The sequence below is a fragment of the Hakea prostrata genome, chromosome 2 (genome assembly GCF_041222555.1).
Source record: "Hakea prostrata isolate BN-2017 chromosome 2, UWA_Hpros_2, whole genome shotgun sequence".
Taxonomy (NCBI): domain Eukaryota; kingdom Viridiplantae; phylum Streptophyta; class Magnoliopsida; order Proteales; family Proteaceae; genus Hakea; species Hakea prostrata.
Window position 1 is genome coordinate 58057895 of NC_142601.1, and position 25012 is coordinate 58082906.

The 25012-nt window shown below is 39.3% G+C and overlaps 2 protein-coding genes across 2 annotated transcripts; one reads left to right on the top strand and one right to left on the bottom strand.

Annotated features, from left to right (window-relative positions):
• Positions 1 to 2655: 2655 nt before the first annotated feature.
• Positions 2656 to 9410, top strand: LOC149025211 (PTI1-like tyrosine-protein kinase At3g15890). The gene is made up of 4 exons (XM_089145435.1): positions 2656 to 2977; positions 3334 to 3481; positions 7912 to 8174; positions 8277 to 9410. Exons 1-4 carry the CDS (start codon positions 2937 to 2939, stop codon positions 8938 to 8940), a joined length of 1116 nt encoding a protein of 371 aa, XP_089001561.1. The 5' UTR covers positions 2656 to 2936; the 3' UTR covers positions 8941 to 9410.
• A 570-nt stretch (positions 9411 to 9980) lies between these two features.
• LOC149025212 (pre-mRNA-processing-splicing factor 8A) lies at positions 9981 to 23198 on the bottom strand. Its single transcript, XM_089145436.1, has 26 exons — positions 22642 to 23198; positions 21975 to 22098; positions 21784 to 21876; positions 20840 to 21230; positions 19801 to 20287; positions 18911 to 19701; positions 18701 to 18786; positions 18426 to 18608; positions 17920 to 18234; positions 17528 to 17832; positions 16981 to 17435; positions 16765 to 16891; positions 16014 to 16255; positions 15761 to 15884; positions 15489 to 15678; positions 15303 to 15410; positions 14203 to 14456; positions 13324 to 13940; positions 13129 to 13235; positions 12650 to 12904; positions 12098 to 12571; positions 11834 to 11995; positions 11325 to 11522; positions 10937 to 11215; positions 10600 to 10842; positions 9981 to 10468 (listed from the first exon to the last, which is right to left on the bottom strand). The coding sequence occupies exons 1-26, from the start codon at positions 22875 to 22877 to the stop codon at positions 10277 to 10279; spliced, it is 7038 nt and encodes a 2345-aa protein (XP_089001562.1). The 5' UTR covers positions 22878 to 23198; the 3' UTR covers positions 9981 to 10276.
• Between the last annotated feature and the right edge of the window lie 1814 nt (positions 23199 to 25012).

Consider the following 25012-nt stretch of genomic DNA (forward strand, 5'->3'; position numbering starts at 1 on the left):
ATACTTTTTGAAAAAAATAAAAATAAACTTCAAATTTTCACCTGTGGGCCCCATGTATTTGAGTGGTTGGGAAGCTGTCGGGTAGCAGTCTGTGCTCTCCCGACGGGGTGAGGATCCGGACTCATGCATTAATTGCACATTATTGGAGCCAAATTCATGTTTAAATATGTAATGGCATTTCCAACAAAAATAAATGAATAAATATGTGATGGCTTCTTTTCAATCAAATTTATAAAGTATACTAGATTTATTTATCTATCAAAGAGATACTTTATAAAAAAAATCTCTGTATAAAAACACTAGGGCTGCTTTTGTTTGCTAGAATAAATGAGGGAGTACCAATGGGGGTTGGTCCAAGTGGTAAGCAGCTTGGTTCACTTAAGCAAGGTTCCGGTATCGAATCTTTGTGGATGCAAAAAATCTCCGTTGGGAGACTCACCCACCACAGCCAGGTGTGTGACGCAGGTCGAACCACCGGTTTATAAAACCAGGGTTGGCAAAAAAAAAAAAAAAAGAGGGAGTGGAAAAATTATTGAAAAAAAGATGGTGAAAAAATTAAAGACAAGTTTCATTAATTTATCTGATGAGATGACAAACCAATTTTTTCATCCCAGATCTTTTCAAAACTCCACAAAATATGTGTGATTTTATGAAAATATGTAGAAAAGTAAAAAGTAAGACTCACAAATAATACTTTTTTACAAAATTCATTCATTTATTTTCCTTTTTTTCTCCTTCACCCCCACTACACATGGGGCCCTCATATTTTTTTTAGCACCCCTTTTTTTCTTTCACCCTACCTTTACAAACAAATGCTAGGAAAGCAAATAAGAGTTGGCACAACAAGGTAATGGTGAAGCCTACCAAACATGTGACAACCTATATTTGCAAGTCCCTCTAACCAAATAATCACTTTAGGGCTCTGGCAAATACACAAATACTATAAATTCAAAAGTGTTAACCAAATACTAGTAAAATCAAGAGATTGAGCTTAAATTAAACAGAGTTTGATGTCAAAACCAAAATGAAAAACATCCTAATGGCATATTAATTCAAATAATATGACATTTTCTTTGATAGCTAATTCGACATATACAAATTGTCATATGCATGTGTGTACCATCTGTTTATTTCTTAAGCCTTTATAAAGTTGTTTTTTATTATAAAATATAAAATTTTTAAATTTTTAAAAAAATAAAAAATTCAAATAATATGACAGATTGACAATGACAAGTAACACTTGTGTCAGCAATAAATCTGCATCTGTTTTGTAATAATGAATGCTGCTCTGCTCATCAAGTACTTTCATCATATAAATGATATCACGTTCATTCACCGCATTTTTTGTTAAAAAAAACAGTTACTTGCGGCCGAAATTTAAGACACAAAGTCAAGCCGCAGAAAGAAGACCGGTTCAATCAACAAAAATATTCATAAAGAACAACACGCACTAGAATAAAAAACGCATCGATTTCTGGACCGGTTCAAATGGTGCAGGTTCAATTTAGAATTCACATGCCACGAGACACCGGTCTGGCTCGCGAATCGTGATGTGCCTCCCCCAAACTGCCTTCAACGGTTACATACTTACATGTTAATTTGTAACGAATTTTTCAACCGTCACACTCCCAGTCGACAATAGAACGTTCCTGGGTGGTACCTATTAAACAAACACAGCATCTCTGTACAAACCCTGCTTTCAAATTCTTATTTATTTCTTCAGCGATTTGTACGTTGGTTGACTTTGTCTTGTCTCCCATCTGGACCATCTCTCAACTCCCATCTTTATGTCAATGATTGGGAAGCTTCACCTAATATTAATTGCGCATGATCTTCAAGTGAAATTTTAGACCGTTAGATTTGAAATTTAAGTCGAGATTTCGATCCGATAATAACTTGAGTTGTTTTGTATGACGATCAAGGTCAGCATACATCAACAGTGTGCAAAAATGCATACATCTGTGAGTCAACATCTGACGAATTGAGCAATGCCATGCTGAAGTGAAATCAGGTTTTACACCATTAAAGGTTCCTCATAGGTAGATTCCTATGGTATATCATATATGTAATAATTTTCAATCAATTATAAAAGTAAAAAAATCAAATCAAATCCTATTGTTGACTGAAACAAAAAATCAGGTCTTACCTTTATTTTTTCGAGACCAGTGTAATTTCCAGATGCAGAGTTTGTTGAATGGTATCGATCCATACTTCTCAGTAGAAAAGTCATATTTCAACTCTTGTGGTTGGCATTTCATTTACAGTATTAAAAAAGCATGGGTACCCAAAAAAATATTTTGCTCCACATTACTTCGAAAAAGCTTGGATCCTGCGCATTAAATGCGCATAATCATCAAGCCGAAATTTTGGCCGTAGGATTCGAAATTCGATCTCGATCTTTTGAATTTTGACCAAAATTCTGATACCACCGCCCAAAGTAAATGGCTGGATGGTTATTGCGCAGGACCCAAGCAAGGTCCCACATACATGCCAGTTTTTAGGACGAATATATTTCTTGCTTGTTCTGTTCATTCTTGTGTCCTGTGGGATTGGATTGGGAACTGTAATTCTATGATTTCTATCTCTCTCTACTGACTAGTTTTTCTTCTTTATTGGTCCCCACAAAGCCACTACCTACTCCTTTTTTGAAATAGAAAAGCCGAACAAACGAGACGGAGAAGTTTCCGTTTTCTTTTACTGCAAGTTTGTAATCTCTCTTTCTCTGTTCCAAAAGGCGTGTTTTCCAGTTCAGCTCAGCTCCCCGATTCTGGAGAGTGACAAACTGGCGAAATCGCTTTCGGCGACTGATAAGCACAGTTGAAGAGAAATCACGATTCCTGTGCGAGTTCTGCTTGAACTGAGAACTCGATTGAGGATTCGAAGTGGTAGAGAGAAAGAAAATATAGACGAAAGAAGCCTCTTCCCCTCACAGTTTCATGGCTTTCGGATGCGTTAAGTTCTTTTGCGCGAGGAATCAGTAAGTCTATCAGATTAGATAATCCCTTACCCGTTTGATCTGAGTTCAAAAAATTGATATTTTTGAATTTCTAATTTCCTTTTTGTTTTGGGGGTCGTAAATGACTATTCGAGTTGGGATATTCTTGTTTTAATTCCTGGATATGTCCTTGTTTCTCCGAAAGTAATAACAGTTTAGTGTGTGTATATAAAACTTGTGCATGGGATGTAATGTGCACTGAGATCGATTGGTGACAATTGAATGTATAGATTAGATTAACTGGAATAGCACGCATGGGTTTGGGTGGTAAAGTGTACTGGATTAGCTGTGATACTTTTTTGGGGTGTCTGATGCATGTTATGGACCTGATTATGCAGGAAAAAGCAAGACAAGAAGCAGGCCGCTTGGAGGGTGTTCTCTCTGAAGGAATTGCACGCAGCTACAAATAATTTTAACTATGATAACAAACTTGGAGAAGGAGGATTTGGCAGCGTTTACTGGGGACAGCTATGGGATGGATCTCAAGTAATGACTCAGAAACCCTTTTTTTTTTGTGAAATTGTTCTTATTTTCTACTTGTTTTACTGATTCACTGGGTATTCGTCAGACTAAATCTAAATTGGCTATTAAACTGACCGCTGATCATTATGTGTATTCTGTCAAGAAGCATAAAGAGTGACTATTGGTTGTGTTCATTTTTGTAGTACCAACTAAATTCTTATTTTGTTACTAATGGAACCTTTAGATTGGAATGCTTTTTTAAGTAAACTCATGATGCTGCTTTAAAGAAGCATTTTGGGCTGACCGTTGTTCCTATCTGCTCAGAATTGTTCAGATTGAAGGTCAGAGTGTGATCTGGTTACCATGGCAATATCTGTCAAAAGATTCTCAATTATCACTTTCCGAGGATTAGTCCCTTTAAATCATATGATACAAAACTTGGCTTAACTTGAATGTGATGATGACTAAAAACTCCAAGGTTTTGCTTCTTAAGTTGATCAGCATTTGGGGGCTATGCTCCCTATCCATAGTACTTGATGGTTATATATATACTACATATACATTCACCCATTCACTCAATAGCAAGTGCAATGGTGATTGTGTTAACAGAAAGATATTTGTAGCAAACATATTTGAAAAATGATCAGTATAAAAGGATGGTCTTTGTCCCTACTCCTTTTTCCTCGTCAAAATCAAACATATTAACTAGAACATAGAGGAGAGAGAGGCAGCAGAATCCTCTGACTAGAGCCAAAAAACATAAAATGAGCTCCCAAATGCTGAAAAAATTCCAAGAAAACCATGCAAACAGTACTACCAATAAAACATCTACCACCTTGTCCCACCTCCTTCCGCAGAAAACTCCACTTCCTCATGTGCAACTACCCTTTAGTATCTAGGTGCTAGACAAATCATCTTCATGGAGACTGAAAATTTGTAAGAAAAGTGAAACTTTAATATTCCTTTTAGATTGATGGAAATAACAAACAGTATGGCGTTTCTTTGTCTCAAGGTGGGAACAGATGGAGCTGTTTACTAATAGGCATGTCATTCTTGCTAGTGGGTCAGCAGTTGATGATCCTTGAAATTAGAGCAAGGAACAATGGCGAATTGGCCATCGCAAATATAGCTCACTGAGCTGAGTAGCAGCTAGTTTGGAATTGTATCCTTTATTCTCAAGAGTCAAGATAAACTTAGTAGCAGTTAGTTTGGAATCGTCCCTTATCCTCAAGAGTCAGAGATAAACTTTGTAGTTTGATGAAGTCATTGCTCCAATACTTTGATGATACTGCCATAAGTGAGTGTACCATGTCATTTTCAGTAGTGTGACTAGGTCAAATTTTTAGCGAACAAACTAATCATCGGCTTGGTTATATTGCCCTAGGGTCTTCAGTGTGGTTGCTTATCCAGCAGAAAGTGCCCCTCTTCTCCGAGGAAAAATTAAAATTGGACCAAACCTTGGTGAAAATCTTCTGTGTATACAGTGTAGAACAATTAGATATCCTGCAGCTACCATTAGGGCCATGGTCATTTTCCTTTGGGAGCTTTGTATCTGCTGTGGCATCAGTTATAGAGGTATAAGTGTACTGCGTAATTACTCATCCTCTCTCTGGAGTACATGGATGAGTAATCCAATACAAAATGATACATTGTAGTTTGCTCTCATTTGAAGTCTTTAGTTTTATTCCTCTGTTAGTTACACTTCAGCTGTTGATAGGATTCCTATCCCCCTCACCGCTCCCCCCCCCCCCTCTTTTTCATAACTGCACATAGTGTCATCTTAGGGCCCTAACACTGTGCTTGTGCTGTATGAATGAGATGTTCCCCTGCATTCTTCATCTTCCTATTCTTCTTTTTCCCTACCACGGTAGGCCCTTCTCATTAGAGGACAGTGATGCATCGAGGGGACAATCATTAATCGTAGATTTATAGGCAGCAGCCCCATGGCTTGAATCACCCAAACCACATCCCCCTCAAAAAGAAGATAACTATATAGAATGACATGATTAATAGAATTGAACAATTAGCTCACAACCTAGCATTCACCACTCTTCCACTTATTCTGAGCCAGACCAGCAGTGAAAGGCTTCACAGAGGTGCCATTGAGATGGCTATAGAGACCCTGGGAATCAACAAGAAGTTCAAGAGCACATCAAATAATTAGGCCCAGCAAGCTTGACAAAGTCATGGGAAAGGAGGGGAAGTCACATTCACGTGTTGGAGGGACATCTTCCATTCTTGGAAGACCAATTGAAACCCCAGACATGGCTGTTGATCAAACAAAATAATAATTGGTACAAAAGAATCACCACGTCAAAACTTCTGCAGAGAAGGATTTCAAAATGCAATAGAGAAGCCTTTGGTGGGAGAATAACTCACCTCCAAGGGAAAACACACATATAGAGGCAGGCAGAAGAGGCCCCTGGTCTTGTGGAGGCTAGAGAAGCTTGCTGGGCTCGTGGAAAAGAGGAGGTGGAGGCTCATTGGTTCTAGAACTATTAATGATTGATCAACCAGTAGATCCATTTGCAGCTCTCTTGTGGTCATTTTTAGGGGATAGGTAAGGAAATCAGGCTAGTGGAGGGCCTTGGTGTAATGGTCGTTGGACTGCAGTTGTAGCCTGAAGTCAAGGTATCAAAATAGCCTCTCTGCAAAAATTGCTGGGTAAGTAAGTAAGGCAATCTGATTGGGAGGAATTCTGGATCAGTCATTGAGGTGTTGGGATGAGATGGTGACTAGCATAAGATGACAATTAATGGAAGGATAGAGCAGGCTGGTAGCCCACCACACGAATTCCCTTGACGGTGATCCGTAGTTTTTCTGTCAAAGGCATCTGATTGTTGCTGGCCATCCAAGTGCCTTGTTGTTGAAGCATTGTGTAGTAGGTCTGGGCAGAACTTGACTATCTTATCTTCCTTTCTGTCTCTGGCCTAAGTGCTAAGTAGTGGTGCTCCAGCCTGTTGCCTACAAAATGTCACTTGAGGGTCTGATTATTTTGTATGTCATAGGTCTTACATAGACTGGTTTCCTGATTAATAATATTTAAATACTTAGACAGTATGTTTTGAATTGCCAAATGGGAAATATTTAGTTACCAAAATCTGACTATGAGTTATTAAACAACATAAGATTAACAATTTGCAGTTTTAGAGACAGTTCCTAAAGGACTCCACAAGTTCCTGAATGAAATTTGGGGATTGCTTAACTTGGAGTCACTGAATGAAGTGCTCAGAGCTATTTTCATGGGCTAACCTGCAGCAAAGCAAAGTGAGTGAATAACATATGGAATAAATGTGGTGACAACATCAGCATCTTGCAGGAGGATGTCACAGATACAGCCAATGGCCACTGAGAGTACCATATCTAGAACTACATCATTGAGTGGCAATCAAACAAGGGCATGAATGCAAGATGCCAGCTGAATGATCGGCTCAACAAAGGCTTTGGCTGCTTCCTTCCAACTGCATTTGTCCTTTTGTCTCAGATATACAAAGTGAGTTCACTTGAAAGGAATGGCAACTGGATTGATATAGTCGTTTGTGTAAGGGAAGAGAGAGAGAGAGAGAGAGGGGCAGTGGTGGGTTGTGATGGTGCTATGGGTTCAGAAAAAAGAAAAAGAAAAAAAGAGAGATGGGTATAGTGGAAAAGATGAGAGAAGAGAACAGTGGTGGGTTGTGATGGTGCTATGGGTTCAGAAAAAAAAAAGAGATGGGTATAGGATCCCAAAGTTGACTGATCTAATACCATGCTGGATATTTTCAGGGTTAAGGTTTATGTCAATATCATGCCCACCTTTTTCACTTTACTGAATGACATGAAATTTGACTGAATTCCAGATAGGTAATGTATGAAATGCGTATGAATGGAAGAACGCAAAAAAGATAATTTTCTATGCGGGCCATTGGTTGAAGATAAAAGTACATCAAACCCATATGAACTCTTAGCATGAGCAGATTGTATCCATTGGGTAAATATGGGTTCAATCACGATTTGTTTCTCTGGAGTACCAAAAGATGGAAATACTAGTAATAGAAAAAGTAAAACCCTGTGGACAATTCTACATTAATATACCTATATAATAATAATAATTTGATGTGAAATGAGGATAAATATGTGAGTTGTTGATTTGCTTTTCTTTTTTAATTTTTTTGATGGGTAAGGGTAGGGAAGATGTGAAGCAGGAGATATTCCTGAGGACTTTGTAAGCTTCACTAACTGCCGGGAGTGCCAAGTACTTCATCACTACATTTTCAGTTGTCCACTCATTTCATTTCTAATATTTTGTTATTTTGCATGTGTACCACCACCTTCTGTTATCTCATTTCATTTCTAATATATTGTTATTTTGCATGTGTACCACCCTTCTGTTATATATCATTTAGTACCTCCACCTGTTGTGGATAATTAGATGTCATCTGCTGGAAAGAATTATCAGTTTTTTTTTAATTTTACAGATAGCAGTTAAGAGGTTGAAAGTCTGGAGTGATAAAGCCGAGATAGAATTTTCTGTTGAGGTTGAGATATTGGGCAAAGTCAGGCACAAAAATCTGCTGAGTCTTCGTGGATACTGTGCTGAAGGGCAAGAACGCCTTATAGTGTACGACTACATGCCTAACTTGAGCTTAATGTCCCATCTTCATGGCCATCATTCAACAGAATGCCTTCTTGATTGGGACCGGCGGATGAAGATTGCAATAGGGTCCGCAGAAGGAATTGCGTATGTCAAGAATCCATTTGCATTACTTAAAAGTCTTCCTTGTCTCAAGCTTTGGTCGTTTTTGTAATTTTGTCTCATTAACTGATGGTTCAATCAATGCAGCTATCTTCACCACTATGCGACACCACATATAATCCACAGGGACATCAAAGCAAGCAATGTGTTGTTAGATTCAGATTTCCAGGCCCAGGTAGCTGATTTTGGCTTTGCAAAACTAATCCCAGAGGGTGCAACACATGTCACAACAGGGGTCAAGGGCACCCTTGGCTACGTTGCCCCTGAGTACGCCATGTTTGGTAAGGTGTCAGAGAGCTGTGATGTGTACAGCTTTGGCATACTTCTGCTGGAGCTTGCCAGTGGCAAGAGACCCATAGATAAACTCACTGTGTCAATGAAGCGCACAATTTTCGACTGGGCATTGCCATTAGTCTGCCAGAAGAAGTTCAGTGAAGTGGTTGATTCAAACTTGAACGGCAAGTACATTGAAGAAGAGTTGAAGCTGGTAGTTCTTGTTGGACTTAAATGTGCTCAAAAACGGCCTGAGAAGAGACCCACCATGCTAGAAGTGGTGGACCTGCTGAAGGGAAACTCAAAAGAAAAACTAGTCCGTCTAGAGAATGATGAATTATTCAGGGAGACACCAGCTGGAGGCCTTCTAGAGGAGGAAGATTCCGAGGTTCATCTAGAGAATGGTTCAGATTCCATCTCAGAGGAGGTACCAAAGGAGTTAAAAGAAGTCCCAAGAACTGAGATCGAAGGCAGCTGAAGTTTAAAGTTTCTGAATGACAAATTTTAAATAATTTTCATAAGCAAATCTCCTTGATCAGAAGTATGACCTGCAAGTATTTGAAGATCCTTTTTACCATAGGAAGGTGTCCTGGCTACCCGTTGGAAGCATAGCCAGGTGTATAGCTGCTTAGCACATCTGAAACCGTTGTCTTGGGTTGTAGAAGTGTCACGATTTGTGGTTTTTGGTTTGTAATTTTTCCTTGTTTTTCATGTTCTGCAAAGCCAAATTTAGTGCATCAACAGTGGTTTGAAGAGGTAATACATTCCGATTTCCTCAAGAGCGAAAGTTTGGTCGGTATTCCAGCTATTGTAATATTATTTTCTTTATTTGCTTTGGAAATTTTTTGTGTGGATATTGTAGCAGGATCTGTAATGTACTTTTTACATGTCTCAAATGATTGGAGTGATGTTAATGGTCCTTTTCTGATGCGTTGCAAATTTCAATTCGCCTACAGATTTGCATTTCCATAGACTAGCTCATACGTGTGTCGCGTGAAATGCTTCTTGCTTAGCTTAGAAAAATGAACAAACTAGGATCAGAGAGAGTTGCTTGTTGGTTTTGTAATGACTCCAGCTTCAGTAAAATTCAAGATATAAATGATCCACTGGAACCTGAAGCTTGTTTTGTCTTCTATATAACAAAGATATGGCACCCGCTATCGGTGGGTTCCATCTCAAGAGATTATCTACTTTTAGTAGATCATTGATAAAAGCTGGAGCTCAGGATGATCATTCACGGATGACCATATGAATGGTCTACCATACATTGCGTGGTGCAAGGATGGTGTGGAAGAAAATCAAGATATCAAGATGGGAATCCTCCTCGAACAATTGTTGCCTAGAAATTTAACAATATCAACAAGAAATTAAAAGTACAAAAAACATTATATTGTCCCAGATGGAGCACTGTTATTAGGAACCATTTTCCTTGGTGCAGCGATTTCCAGCCTTGGACTACTAATTGAATTTCATATTGAAATTATGAACTTCATTCTCATATAAGTTCAGCCTTTTGAGGTCGACTAGTTGGTTTAAACGGACAAGTAATGCGGTAAGGAAAAAAATTCATTTGCCAAGCTGATAACATACACGGTAGTTGCTACTTAACCATCAGTGAAAACAGGGCCAGTATAAGTACTTCAAAATCATCGACGTATATGTACAATTACAAGGTTTGATCTTGGCATCTTGCTTTACCAAAAATAAAAGGTCTTGCCCAACGACAGCAAGTATTACTAGAAATACATGGTACATTCAGATGATAGACAACATGAGTGACAACCGCAAGTACACGGCCAACAGCAATTTCTTGTCTATAAGAATGTGTCTTCTCTGTCTCCCTCAACAGTCTCTCCCTCCTCCAGATTACTGAACTCCAGAAAATGCGTGGGCCTGTGGTCCTCATTATAATACTCTTTCGGTGCTCCAAGCTTCACACCATACTTCATGCTGAGCGTGTGCTTCACCCCCATGAAGTTGTAATTCCATGGGCCATTGTCAGGAATCTGCAAACGACATGATGGAATTGGTTACTACAGATATGAGATCCAACAAAAAGGTCACCAAAACAAGACAAGCAGAAAATGCTAGGTCTTTTCGAGAAACAAAATTTAGAATTAGGACTTGATTGTCATACCATGTAGAAACCCAAGAAACGGTCACTCAGAAGCATCTGAACCTTCTCATAGTGAGTAGGAAGGTAACCATGAGGATTGCTGCCAGTGTCCTTGTTTACTCGACCCCACTCATAACCTGTGGGAGTAAGCTTGTATGCCGTCAATGAGCAAGATCCTGGGGTAAAACTACAAGTCAAAATAATGCACTTCTCCCCATCCCACTGCTTATTGTTCTCCAGAATCCGGGCATGTGAAGTGAGATCCTGTAAAAAGCAATTTCCAAGTAAGATACAATTCTGAGTCAAGTCACAAGGCGCTGACCGCTAAAATTTAACCAACAACAGTTATCACAGATACCTGAGGTGACAGCTGTGGAAGCTCATTCGGTTGAGTATGCATCCATCCCAATGGCTCCAGATCATTTAAGAAGTCATGCTCCGGAAGGGCAGATGGAAGATGTACTTGCTGGTGAGTTCCCCACTGAGGTGGCATGGCAATACAGCGTATCTCCTTAACTTGAGGATTGTCAGGGGGACTTATCCCATACAGATAACCTGCAATTTGGGTCCTTAAATCTGCTATGCAGATGAATTTCTTCAAGATGTTTTTGGGCATGATATATGTGTAGCCAGTTTCCTGTTATCAAAGTAACCCCCCCAAGTTCAGTAACTGCCCATAAAACTAATCACAAGAGAGAGAGAGAGAGAGAGAAAGAGAGACAGAGAGAGAGAAGATCCATTAGTACCTTTATGTCCTCTGAGTTCACATATATGTGATTGACTCGGAGATACAAATTTGTAGCAGAAATGGCTCTCACACGCCAATCAGTTTTGGACCCAAACGCTGCCTGCTCGTAGGGACTTGTAGTGGTCACAATGAGTTCATCACCGTGAACATTAGTCGTCCTTGTTGTGACTGCTGTCAACTGGCTTGCTTCTTTTGCCTGCACAAAATTTTCAGGAGAAATGTTTACAAAGGGAGAACAAGCCAATGCATAGCGTTGATTTGACCAGTTACAGAAAGCCAATAACCGGTCAAGACCAGCTAGTAAAGACCGATAAGGACTGATAACTGACAGACACATTAAAATTCGGTCTCAGTTTTGGGTTCAAGGCTGATTATATTACATCAGTTTTGGTCTTGCACCTCAAGAAGTTTCCCGTCAGACCAATTAAGACCCGACCGGTTGACACCCCTAATCTGTAAGGTATGGCTCAAAGCATTTATAACAACCAACTGAACCAAACATGTTACCTGTTTTTCAATTTCAGCTATCTGCTGTCTCTGTTGCGAAGGTGGAGTTATCTCAGCCCCAAGTATAATATCACGGATCTCAGACTGAGTCAATGCTGATGTGTTCACATTGTTCTTCTTAGCATAATCTGACAGTATAAGATCTCTGAGAGCAACCTCAACCTAAGGGAAAACCAGGAAACCATGTTAGCAACGGTTGGCCCATATAAATATCCACACGCATACAACCTCAAACGTGTACCTAATTGCAAACTTAAACAATACCTTCATCCATTGATCATCTGAGAGACTCGGCCAGATGTGATGTGGTTCGGTGACGATTGTTTTGTCAGGTTTCAGCAACATTTTTGCCTTCTCATTGTTTACATGAAGCGCCCGCAGAATCAGAATGAGACGGGAGAATGCAGTGTAGGATGATATACTCTTCAACCAATCATCATAAATATTGAATAAGACCATCTGTGGCTCTGTAGCCTTCAAAATCAAATCACCAAACTTTTCAATCTTTAAGCATGCCTGGAATGGCAGCTGCAGTTCACTTCCTTTGATAACAATGTTTGGAAAATCAAGCAAGTGGACTTCCAAAGGATCCAGCATTCCTTTGCGGGTGACAATAATTTGCTTTGGCTGTTCCTCAACAGGCAAAGAGCGAACCAGAGCAGCTACTTCTTCTGCTGTTTTCCACTTAGCAAGCTGACCGAGACGCTTTTGTCCTGCCCACACACTTGTGTGAATAACCTGCAAGAATCCATAATGCCTCTTAGTGACACAAAGAGTAAACGACTAAAAATTTGAGAAGTCCACAAGGAGAACTACCTTCAAAAAGAGTTGGCCTGTTCTTGGATTGAAAATAAAGATAGCACCATTGATAGGTTTTGTTGTCAAATTCCCTTCAAAGGTCTTGTGGATGGTAACACGGTACACATTTGTGTCATCAACAAACCATATTATTTGATTACTGAAGATCTCTCCATAATTTTGAGATGACAAATACGGTTCTGTAGGCTCAGAAGAATACAACTGCAGACCTTTCCTTATACGTTCCCTCAGAACATACAAAGCCGGATTTGACTGCACAAGAATATGGTACATTAGGTAAATATGATGAAAGAGGTATACAATCTATTGCAGGCATATTGACAAATGCCATACAAGAAAGGGACGCACAAATCCAAATCCATAACATACCATTAATTGGCAATTCTTCTAGATCTCAAATAGCAGGTATATATTGAAAATATGAACATTTATTCATCCAAAGAAAGACATGAACATTCATAAATAAACCTATGTACCTTCATGATCTTGTTCATTGCCTGAGCAAGCAAGGGTTTTGACCCCGGGAACCAATTCCCAAAAGCAGATTGCAAGTTGTAGGCCAGATCAAGCCCAATCATTACCCCTGAAAGTAAATGAAAGGAATAGGTAATCACATAAGCCAGAAATATGAAAACAAAACATGAAAAAGTGGAAAGGGAAATAAGGCCTACCAGTTGGAGATGGATAAATGGACATATTATCGGTAGTATAATCCATAAACTTAGCCCGAGTATAACGCTCAATATCATGAGAATCATAATCACCCCAGCGAAGCTGTACATCTATCCAGTATTTATTGCTTGCTTTCTGATCAAAAACATCCTTCGATTCTGCTACCAGACTAGGCTTTGACATGGGCCATCTATGGGCAGCAAAGAGAAGAATGTCAGCACAAGAGCTGTTCATTTTGTAACTCTTCCTGGGATGAATTGTCTCTTTCTGCACAGTTTCTATTTCTAGAGCATCCAGTTCCTGATCCAGAACCTGACAGAGATCCATGACCACACTCTCATGTACCTTCTGCCATAAATGAGCACGGAATATTTGGATCAATGATATCTTTAATGTAGGAATCTTCCCGTGCATAAATATTCCCGTCAAATCTAATTGAACTTGGAAGCCCACATACACATTAGCACGATTTATCGTAGGGGACCACCAAAGTGTAAACCTACGATTAGGGATTTGGTTAAGCCCAGATCTTTGTGCATTTGTCAGCTTCTTATACTTCATGGACTCCTCAAAACCCGATGCCTTCTCCCAGAAAAGACCTTCCCAAGTTGGAAAGCTGAAATGTAAATAGCAATGCGTCAGTTATACAAGACAACACACAGAGCAGTTCACAATCTACAGTTAGATAAAACATTAATAGTTAAAATGAATCCTCCCCCAACCCCACCCCAAAAAAAGGGGGTTAAAATGAGTTGTTCTTAGTTTGTACAGATTAGCAGGCACTTTGCCATACATATGCAAGGCTTCACTTGTTTTTTGGGGAAAGTTGCCTCCTCACAAGAAAAATGAAAGAGAAGACCTAATGGAAAGTAACTTACTATGTTCCTTTAAATAGGGTATGCTCAAGAATTCCCTCAACTCCTCCAAGAGCTTGGATGACATCTGTTCTGTAATTGTTCAAGTTCCATAGTTTCCCATCATGCCTCTGGTGTGTCCACCAAAATGGATTCTGCTTTAAAACTTGATATTGCTTAAAATCTGTCCTTACTCTCCATCCTTTGTCATATGCCAGAGTGTGCCGATCTTTTTGAAACAAAGTATTGATTCGAGGTATCCCTCTATCCCAAGAATCCTGTAAAAATAATTAAGGCAAGCCTATAAATCAAACAAGAACATACACACAGTAATATTATAAAACAACGATTATCTACTTCTAATTTGATTCCACAATGAGCTCATGACAATTATCACAAGCTATGAAACATGTGCTAATAAAATCAAGTGGAACACAAAGCAGTAATGGAATAGTTTAACTACGAAGTTTTGTTAAATTTGTTTCCAAGAAAAAACACTGCTTCATTTACAAAGAAAAAGGTTTGCCTCTTAAACGATCTGTCTCTAGGAACTTTGACTCTTAATTATGAGCAGGACTGGGGTTTGTGGCTTCTAAATAGGCCTTGGCATTTCGTTCTGTGGACATTTTCCAACTTCTAAAGCATTGAGACAAGCAACACGAGAAGATGTTCCATCCAGAACTGAAAAATAATGCTGGCAACAGCATGATGCCAACTCCCAGCAAGGAGGGGCCTCAAGGTTAGGGATAAGAACCTCTGATCTGGTGGGTGATTTGGTCCGTCAAGAGTCCAACACTCCAGCTACATGTCTATCATCTATCTCATTACAGCAATAAAGATGAAGGAGAGTGATCGCTCTATCCAGAATTAAAAGATAATGATGGCAACAGATGATGAAAATGACTGCAGAAGGAAGGGCCTCAAAGTCAGGGTTGGTAAGAACCTCATAGAGGTTAAGGGATTGGTCTATCAAGTCTTAACCCTCCAGGTCCTCCACACTCTCTCCGATTCATAGTAGCAACTCAGATGACAAGATTACCAAACAGGGCTTGTTAGCCATGATGGATTGCACCATACGAAAGCCTGCATTGTCATACAAAATAGCAAGTTGCATTTTAACTAACCTCCAGATCCTCAAGGGTTAACCGCCTGTTTTGAGACTGCGCTTCCTGTCGCTTCAGTGCATACTCAGCCCAAACACGCTGGGAGTCTATAAATTCACTCTCCCATGGCTGTTGAGAAACAAAGACCAATATCAGTAACATGCACACCTATCCACCCACACGAAGATCATAGGTTCAGAATCATACCTGTATGTAGCGATAAAGATTTGGAATGAGCTGATCCTCTTCATGACTCATACCACTCCGAAAATGAGTGACACCCACATCTGTTTGCTGGCTGTACCGAAGATCACTTTGTGGAATCAATATGTGACCCATTGATAGCATACCAAGTCCTCCGATTTCCTTAGGCGTGTAGAATATGACAGGAGGGAATCTGATGCACAGAACATGATTAGAAACATGAACTTATGACCGAAAAGACACTCATACAGGATTTAGCAAAAACAAATATATACCTGCTAGGCATCTTTGAGTTTAATCCAATCTTGATACGGGTTTGAATTTTATTCTCACATTTGACCAGCAAATCAAGCAGCTCCTGGGTGTGTACAGTTGCTTCACGGAAATATGTCATGAGGCCTGCAAACAGAAAAAGAAAGTAGCTGTCAATAAATGTGGTTTTGGGATCTTAGCTAACTACTAAGAAAGAAAGGAAGTCGCACAACTATTCTTTTTCTTATTCTTTGAAGGTTTCAAGTGAAGAATTACCTATAAGGGCTGTATTCCACTTGTTGACAATTTTTGTAAATGTTGTTGATCCGGATGACATAAGGATCTGTCTCACACGATTCTCAAACACCTTCATGTGTTCATCATCAACCCTTAGGAATGCAACTGCAGTTCTCTCTTTGGTTTGTTCATTCTGCAAATTCCAAACCCCATCTCTTGTGTTGCTGAAAGCCTCCTGACTCATTCTTATCTTTGGTAAAATCCGAACTTCAAATCCAGACCTACACAATAGAAAACTCGCGTTCATGTAACAGCTAAAGCAAAGCAATCTAAGGTCCAAGCCTTCAGATGGGGACTCATGAAATAGGTAACATTGATGCGAACCAAGAAAATACATGCACTGAATTGATTTTTTTCAAAAAATGGATAGAAACAAGAAACAGCTAGCATGAGAACTGTAGCTAAGAAAATGTGGGTTTTCAAATCCAACCTTTTTCTTTAGCTAGGCAAAAAAATTGAAGGTGGGGGAGGGGGTATGAATTTACAACCACAATGACCTGCTCTCTTAATCCTATGTTCACGATCAACATGATGGCACTGAATAACAACCAGCATGATTTATACAACATAAATGACAACCAAATCACCAACAGCCTGATGTTTCATACCATGCCTTGAAAATCAAAATAACCCAGATGTCTAGGTAAAGTTGGTTTATTCACATAACATCTCAACATATGATATAATAATATACAGACCAAAAGGAAGTGAGTTAAGAGATGGTACATACATGCTGAAAAGCAAGTTCGGGTTGTCCTTGCTGTAAACAGAAACAAAACTGTTTTCCCACTCTAACGTTGTGATACTCCGAGGAAGTCGGTTCTTCATGTCCCAGAAAACACTTCTCCCGAGGTTCACTGGAAGGAAAAAACAATCAATATCACACAGATGTCACAAAGATCATCCATTCAAAAAAGATTACAGAGGGAGGGGGACAAAGAGGTACCATCATGTTTCATAAGCCTCATTCTTGCATCTCTAGGCCAACATTTTTTATTGTTATATCCAACCATATTTTCGTTGTTCGGGTCTGGATGCTCTGTGAGATATCTCTGGATAAGGTCCCGTGCCTCTTCATGAGTGAAGCGGAACAATATATGTACCTTGTCTATGTATCGGGAGTACAACCGAATTGGGTGCCTTGTTTCCACTTTGGTATCCCAATATGTAATGAACTCATTAGGCATCTGTGGGGGGCCCGCAATTTCACTGGCTCGAGTCAAACCAAGAATCAATAGATCAAGGACCAGTCCATAATACTGAACAACAAATGATGCAAACTGCAGACCACGAATTAGGCCATATGAGTTTGTGTGACTCATGTCCTTGTAAGACAAAACAACGTTGTTTTTAGCAGTCACATAATCTGCAATATTGTGATCAAGAACCAATCGGAGAAGCCTGCAAAATCATCACCGATGAAACTGTCAGCACCAAATGAAAATCAAGATTCAACTGAGTGCAGCAGCAGAACGCCAAATTAAATAGCAAACCTGTTAAGCATTGTGAGGTCTATCTTCTCAAAGAACTTCTCAAACTTCGTCTGAAGCATCACAACACATTGTCCCTCACTGGTATCCCATATGCCTTGCAAATTATTTATACCTTGACACCATTTATAGACTAAAAGTGGAGGTGGCTCTGAATCTGCAGGTTTAATCCAATTGGGGAAGAGATGGCGCTTGTCTCCTTCATACCATAGATATTGGTCAAGGTATGCATCTGTGATCTTCTCAAGAGGCTCTATCTCATAGACAGGTATCAAATAGCTATAAAGATCCATAAACTCAATACCAACCTGCAACACAAAGTTAAGCAGTTAGTTTCATAAAAGTCCACAGTTTGCTGAAAGTCTTGAATTAATCCTTATAAACAAACAATTTACCTCCTTGAATGCTCGCTGTGTAAGAAGGTGACGCTTTATACGTGATAATGCCTCATGTGGATTGTCATATGCTTGTTCAATGAGCCCCAGTTCTTCCCTTTGCAGCTGATTTAATCTCACAGCCACGCTATAAGATTCTTTAAGCCTCTCAAGGGCAAGGATAAGAAGCTTTGTATCGTGCTTGTAAGACAATGGGGGGAAAGGTATGGGGGAAAACTTCCTTGATTCCAACCAGTGAACAGTGGTCGTGTAAATTGCAACAGCTTCTTCTGGTGTGACATATGGACCATCCTTCAGATAATTGTGTTGTCGTTCCTAATAGAAAAACATAAAGTTATATAAATACCATAAAGGATGCAAATCGAAAGTAATACCATAAAGGATGCAACTCGAAAGCAATAATGGAGTCGCCTAGATGAATCATGGGCCATCACCTACTACTGCACAACAGGTACAATTACAATATTATGAAACAAATGCAAGGAAGATGCGTAACAAGTATCCACCTGTTCTGCCTTCAGCCACAAGCGGGTCAATCTACCAAGATTCTTCCGACAAACTGTCTTATCAACTGTTGCACCTCTCCGTATGCGCTCACGGTTATAATGAGCAACATTTGTCCACCAATCAGCTTTGGACTTGACATAGCGAAGTATCATGTTCTCAATGGGAACTGGCAGACCAGGCACCTGGTTTTTTAATTGATATGAGAAGGCAATACATAAAACACGAAAGCATAGAAATTAGCAAGGAAATAATCATGTCAAACTTAAGACTCTACCTTCCAAGGTATGTTTGCTTTCCAACAGCGCCATGCTTCACTGAGATGCTGCAAGATAGTCCTTGCCTTGTTCTGCTTGATACCCTCTGTGACATGATCATTCTTAAGATTGTTAAAAAAGCATGGCAGATACTTAATTTTTAATAAAAACAGGTGAAGTATAACAGAATGCAGAACCACAAGAAACAACAAAAGATTACGATTATTCACCTGGCATCGCATCAAGAACATCATGCATAACAGCAGCCCGAAGTTCCAAGTCAAAATGGCTTTCCACACGTTGCTTAGTGACCGTCTTTGCAACTCCTTTTGAATGACGCCCTTCAAACTGACGAGCAAGTAAATTACCCAACCACCTTTCCAGCAACGGCACAATACCACGAAGGAAGAACAACCACACCCGCCACATTGGTGCCCAGAAACCACACCCAGGTCCTTTACCCACAGGGCCCGTATTGAAGCGATAATAAATCAAGTGCTTCAAATCTTTGCACATCCTGATCTGTCTCATAAGCCTATATTTGTAACGGTACATACCCGTCAACTGACCAACGTGTGAAAATGTATACTGCAAACCATCAGCCAACTGGAAGGCATCAACATTCCCCAAACGGAACTGGATGTTGGCATCTACTACTAGCTTGGTCAATCGCAAGATTTCTCGACACAGATGAAAAGCATTACCAAAACGTGACTTCTTACGCTCCTTTGTTGTCAGGGTCTTCACAGGTTTCAGATTAAAATTATAATCGAGATGGAGATAATTCAGATTTTTTCTGTGAATCAATAAATTCAGCATGTTGTACCCTTGCTTGCAAACTTGAAGACCAACTTCAGCCCAATCCAATTCTGTGGTTTGGAAAAATTTAGTAGCTTGTAGGGACCTGAACAAGTGCTTCTTTTTCTGAGCCTTGGGAGGTCTGTGATGCAATTCATTCAGCACAAAACATTTCAATAGCTTCTGGTAACTAACACGCACTTTTACAGGATATGATGGAGGGCTGCAATCAAAAGAGAGAGAATACAGAAACAGAAGTTAGGAAAATATGATAAATAAGTCAGAAGGAGATGCATCTATCAAGCAAAGCCATGAAAGATACCAGTGCTCTTTATACCACTCCGACACAAGTGGTATATCTTCTGCCCTTCGCATTCGACCAGATCGCATGTTAAACGGACGTGGGGCAAACAATAATGAAATCCCAGCAGCTGTAGTATCAGTATAGAGCTGAGTACTTTCAAGCAAAGGTTCAACCCCTTCTGGCATAAAAAAATCATCATCGTCTTCCTCATCATAAAGTTTCTTCTCACGCCGCTCCTTATTAGCAGTAGTTATCGGGTGGATCAAAGGATCGTAATAAAATGCAGGTAAGTCAGGATCCTCTGTTTTTATGTACATTACCATAGGAGTATGATATACAGAAAGCTTTACTTTTCTTGGCCTATTGTTATAAAGATGAGGAAATGCAATTCTATACTCTGTCCTCAGCGGTGAACGGATGATGAGTTTGTTTATATCATTGAACTCATTCCAATCCTCATCTCCCTTCTCCATGTCACGATACAAAGGCTCAAACTTGGGGCCACCTGCAGGAGACCAACAAAGTTAATAACTGCTTGACATCCATGCATACTTATAACCATATACATGATTACCAGCAATGATTTTGAGTATAGTAAGGCAATGTAATGCATATCAGTTCTCCATCATCATTTTATCTTTTTTGAATTTGCAACGACGAAGCTACTAATCTGCGAGATATGATAATTGGCAGTGGAATGGGATCTATGAAGAAAGATAGAACTGGGGGTATCGATATAATGCAAATGACACAATGACAAAATTTTAAAAACCTGACTTATGCAGCCATCCCAGGAAAGATCAATAAATTATGCAAATTCATAAAGCATTCCACTGATTGACTACTCAATGCACCTAATATGTAGCATAACTGCATAAGAGACAAGATTACATATCAAAAATCTTGTTTTAAAAATCATAAGAAATTAATCCACAGTTTCTAAGGCTGGTGACGACAAAAACAACTCTCTAATAGAACGACTAGATCACAGAAGTTAAGGTTAAAATGGTTTTACAACAATCAATTTTACTTCAATCATGAAGAGTCAGAGCTTTACCAGGTATGCACATATTTAATGCTTTTGCAGTGAAGAATGACTCCATGTCAAACAAGTAAAAATAATTCCGATCAATCAGGTCCGAAAGTAACTGCCCAGCAAGCCGGTGAAGAGTAGCCATGATTGGTAGAGACAAATGCCATCTCCTGTAGCTAGGACCATTGATAAGTTTGGTTTTCACAAGAGGCTTATGATCATAGAACCAAGTGCATACAGCGGAATCTTCCTCCTCATCCAACTCCAGTTGTATTGGCTCCAAAGGATCCACATCTAGTAAATTGTCTGCATAATCCAATGGAGGTTCCTCATCATCGAATGGTGGAAACCTCATTCTCTTAAAATGTCGACGATCCCTTTTCTCCCTTCGCATCATAATCCACATTGAACCCCACTGCACATATTAATCAGGAATAGTAAATATTGTACACAATAATCCACATTGAACCCCACTGCACATATTCATCAGGAATAGCAAAAAATTGTACAAAATAATCTCCACAGTGGAGTTAAATCAAGTTTGCACAAGCCCCAAGAAGGTAGAAGTTTCAACTTTTCGCACATCGGATCAACACCAGTTGGGCACACACATACAAGAATTCATCATCTTTTTTCTAACAAACATTCATAACATATATAATATGTTGCCCAACTAAAAAGGGGGAACCAGTGCCCAAGGCTTCCACACAAACAGTTCTTTTCTTTTTTTCTCTTTTCCTTTTTCTGTTTTTTTTTTTTGGAGGGGGGGATTGCACTACACAACCTTAGCCCAGCAATTTATGCTGAGAGGCTGCTTTGATGCCTCGACCTCATGCTACAACTGTGGTCGACCGACCACTGCACCAAGACCCCCTTAATGTGATGCCCAACAGGACCTTCAAACTCTCTTTTATATTATAAAAATCATAAGTATTAATATGAGGGAAGAAACAAGAGAGTAAACACACCTGAGCTAAATATATAGGTTCAACAACCCATGGAATTTCATTGACAAATGTTATTGCTCCAGTAATGTGATATAAAACTTTCACATGGCGGACCTACAATTACCAGAAACATGTTAGATAACATAGAGGGTAAAAACAATAGCTGCCAATCATACGTAAATCAATTAAGCAGTCAAAACCCAGATGCATACTTGCTCCCAAGGCATTGGCATGTTCTCAAGAAGCTTGTATACTGCGTGTGGGATGAATTTCAGGGCCCCTAGATAAACGCGTTTATCATGCCGAAATTTCTTAGAAGACATGTCTCCATGGTCCCTATAAGGAAAACCAAGATAATCAACCAAACAAAGAAAGACAACTCCCAAACATGACCATGTCATAACTCAATAAGCTAAAACAAAAGCAAAACTAAAACTCCCAAGCAACTAGAAGGAAGATATGCACAAATCCCGTCCGTCTACCAACTTAACAATGAACAGTTACAACTTACAAGTACAGATACTATTGAAATAAAAAGTCATCAAAACTCAAATTTTTGGTGTACAAAAATTATACTGAGCTTTTCTTTTTCTTTATATTCGGCCACTGCCATTTGATGCCAATTTACATCTCTACCGGATGAAAGATTTTCAAGCTTAATCATTCTAAACGATTAATACACAAAGAAAAAAGTCGGCAACACCATGGAGTATAAAATTGAAGGGTTCATAAACCAGTGCAGGTTACCAGAGCAACCAAAATTCCTTCCATTAAAAGTTCAAGAATTCACTATTACCACCCCCAAAAAAAAAACAGAAGAAGTTCAAGATTTCACTCTAACTACGACAGGTTGAACGAGTGTAGAATAGATTAACTAACCTTACGATCTTCCGGACATGCTCGGGGGGCATGTCCTCCTTCTGCGTCTCAACAAACCCAAACTTCCTCTTATCACCATAACGCTTAGAATTGAGCTGCATCCATTTCCTCGCCTTCTCTTCGAGCTGTGCCTCTGCTTCTGCAGGCGTCGGCGGGACGGTATACGACGGCTGCACTGCCGGTGGAGGAGGTACAGCACCAGCCCCAGGAGGAGCCATTTGCCCGTTATTCCACATCGTTTGTCAAAATCTACAAAACCCTAGTAATATCGGAATGTATATTATCCTGTAACTGGAAAACCCTTGAAATCTTTATCAAAATCTTCGTTCCACGACACTTCAGAGAAACTACCCGAACTGATATTTCTAATCCACAAAAACTATGCAACAGTGAAAGCTGATTCAACTACCAAAGTATCAAGAAGAGTTAACTCCTCCGTGCCAGAAGAAATTTTCGAGGTAGAGGCGTTTGCCTCTGTTTCTTTCAGGGTTTCGATCTGCGAAACCAAGGGGTTTAACTCGCACAATCGGACCCCCGATGTTGTAACAGAAACGGCACACGCAGAGTGATTGGCTATATATAGGACTTTCGAGAACCGACTCTGCGGTTCGGTCCTCTGGAATGTGGTTCTCAAAACCGCCTTCACGCTCTTGGGGACTGAGAACCGTGGGCTTTTCAGGCTAATAATGGGCTCAGCTTCAGTAGATTCTGCGGTCCAAATAACGCTCGTGAAACTCAACTGGGGCACCGGCCCCAGTCAGGTGTTTTCAAAATTTCACATTGAAAAATAATATTTATATATTCTTTTTATTTAAAATTTAAATAAATAAATAAATAAAACAACCCAACATTTGCATTGTGATTAATTGGTTAAACCTGAAAATTGATGGGTGGATAATCGAACAAATTATTGATACGTGGGGGAGTTCTTTATTTCGGTCCTATCTAATGTTTGTGTTATGGATAATTTATAATAAACCTAACTAGGTCGACCAAAAAGGAACTTGACCGATCAAACCTTGGTCGGACCACGAATAAAACAAATGCGCTAAGCAACGTGTACAATTTGATTCGCATCCAACCTCCTAAAAAATAGTGATAATAATTCTAATCAAAGTCAGATATATTGAATTGTTCTTAGAGTCCAGGTCGGACTCCATTATTGCACAGTTAAGGTAATATCTCTTAAGATCTATAAATATCCATATATTCATTATTATTAGGTATGTACTCTCACGTTATTTTAAGAACTTGGAGATTGAGTTAGAAGATACTAATTTGTTCGTCGAAGACGATACTCAACCACATTGGTTGAGCACGTTTTTGCAAGTCCGAGTGATTGAAAAAGAGGGAGCGAATTCTAGTTACAAAACGTGGTCAAAAACCCAAAAAACAAAACAAATCAAACTATAGCACAACTCTTGAGACAGTCCTCTCTAAGGATGTCTGTCGTTTCCTGCGGGGATCATTGAAAAAGACCAAATCATCTCTTTAGCTCATTTGCCAAGGAAAAGCAAAAAGCATGTGAGAGATGGAACAAAAGGTTTCTTTGTTTTGGGGCTTAGACAATTGGTTTGGCTAGCAGAAATGTTCACCCTAAGTCGTAACAAACTTGAATCCAAAGGGTTTGACTTGTAGTTTTGAATTATTTTAATCCAACGACTTAAGTTACTAGTGAAGACACATTGCATGCTTGGATGCCACTCCAGTGAATGGCCGACCTTTTAGGACTTGAACCTGCAATCTTAACCCTTTTTTTTTTTCAAATGAAATAAAGATTGCATATAAGTGACCTATACGCATGGTCAAACTTTTCACCGAAGTTCGGCCATTTTAGTGAACACTGAAACAAGGTGCGATATTCAAGGTTGGAAAATATTACCCAAACTTATTGATATATCATCCCCATCGATATATTGGCAAAATCTTTTTTTTTTTTTTTGCGATGTTTTGACGATTTATCACGATTTTTAGGTGATTCCTTTCGCGATTTTATACCAGAATCTTAAAGGTTAATGGACAATCTTACCAATTATGTTATAATGATTCAAGATTCAAAATGCAATGTGCCAAATGTGATTAGGGAGGAGAATCTACATAGAATAATTTATGAAAATAATTAAAATTAGACAAACATTTTGTAGCAAAATCTTCAATATTAACGAGCAACCTTATCAACTATATCATAGTAATTCAAGCCTCAAAAGGCAAAGTGGTTAGGGAAGAGTATACACATGAAAAAAAATTTATGAAAATAAAAGAAGCAAAAAATGTTAAATGCTCGAAGCCTCAGAAGGTAACATGTTAAATGTGACAAGGAAAGAGGCAAAAAATACATCGAAATGGGGCTTGAAATCTACCAATATTTGGG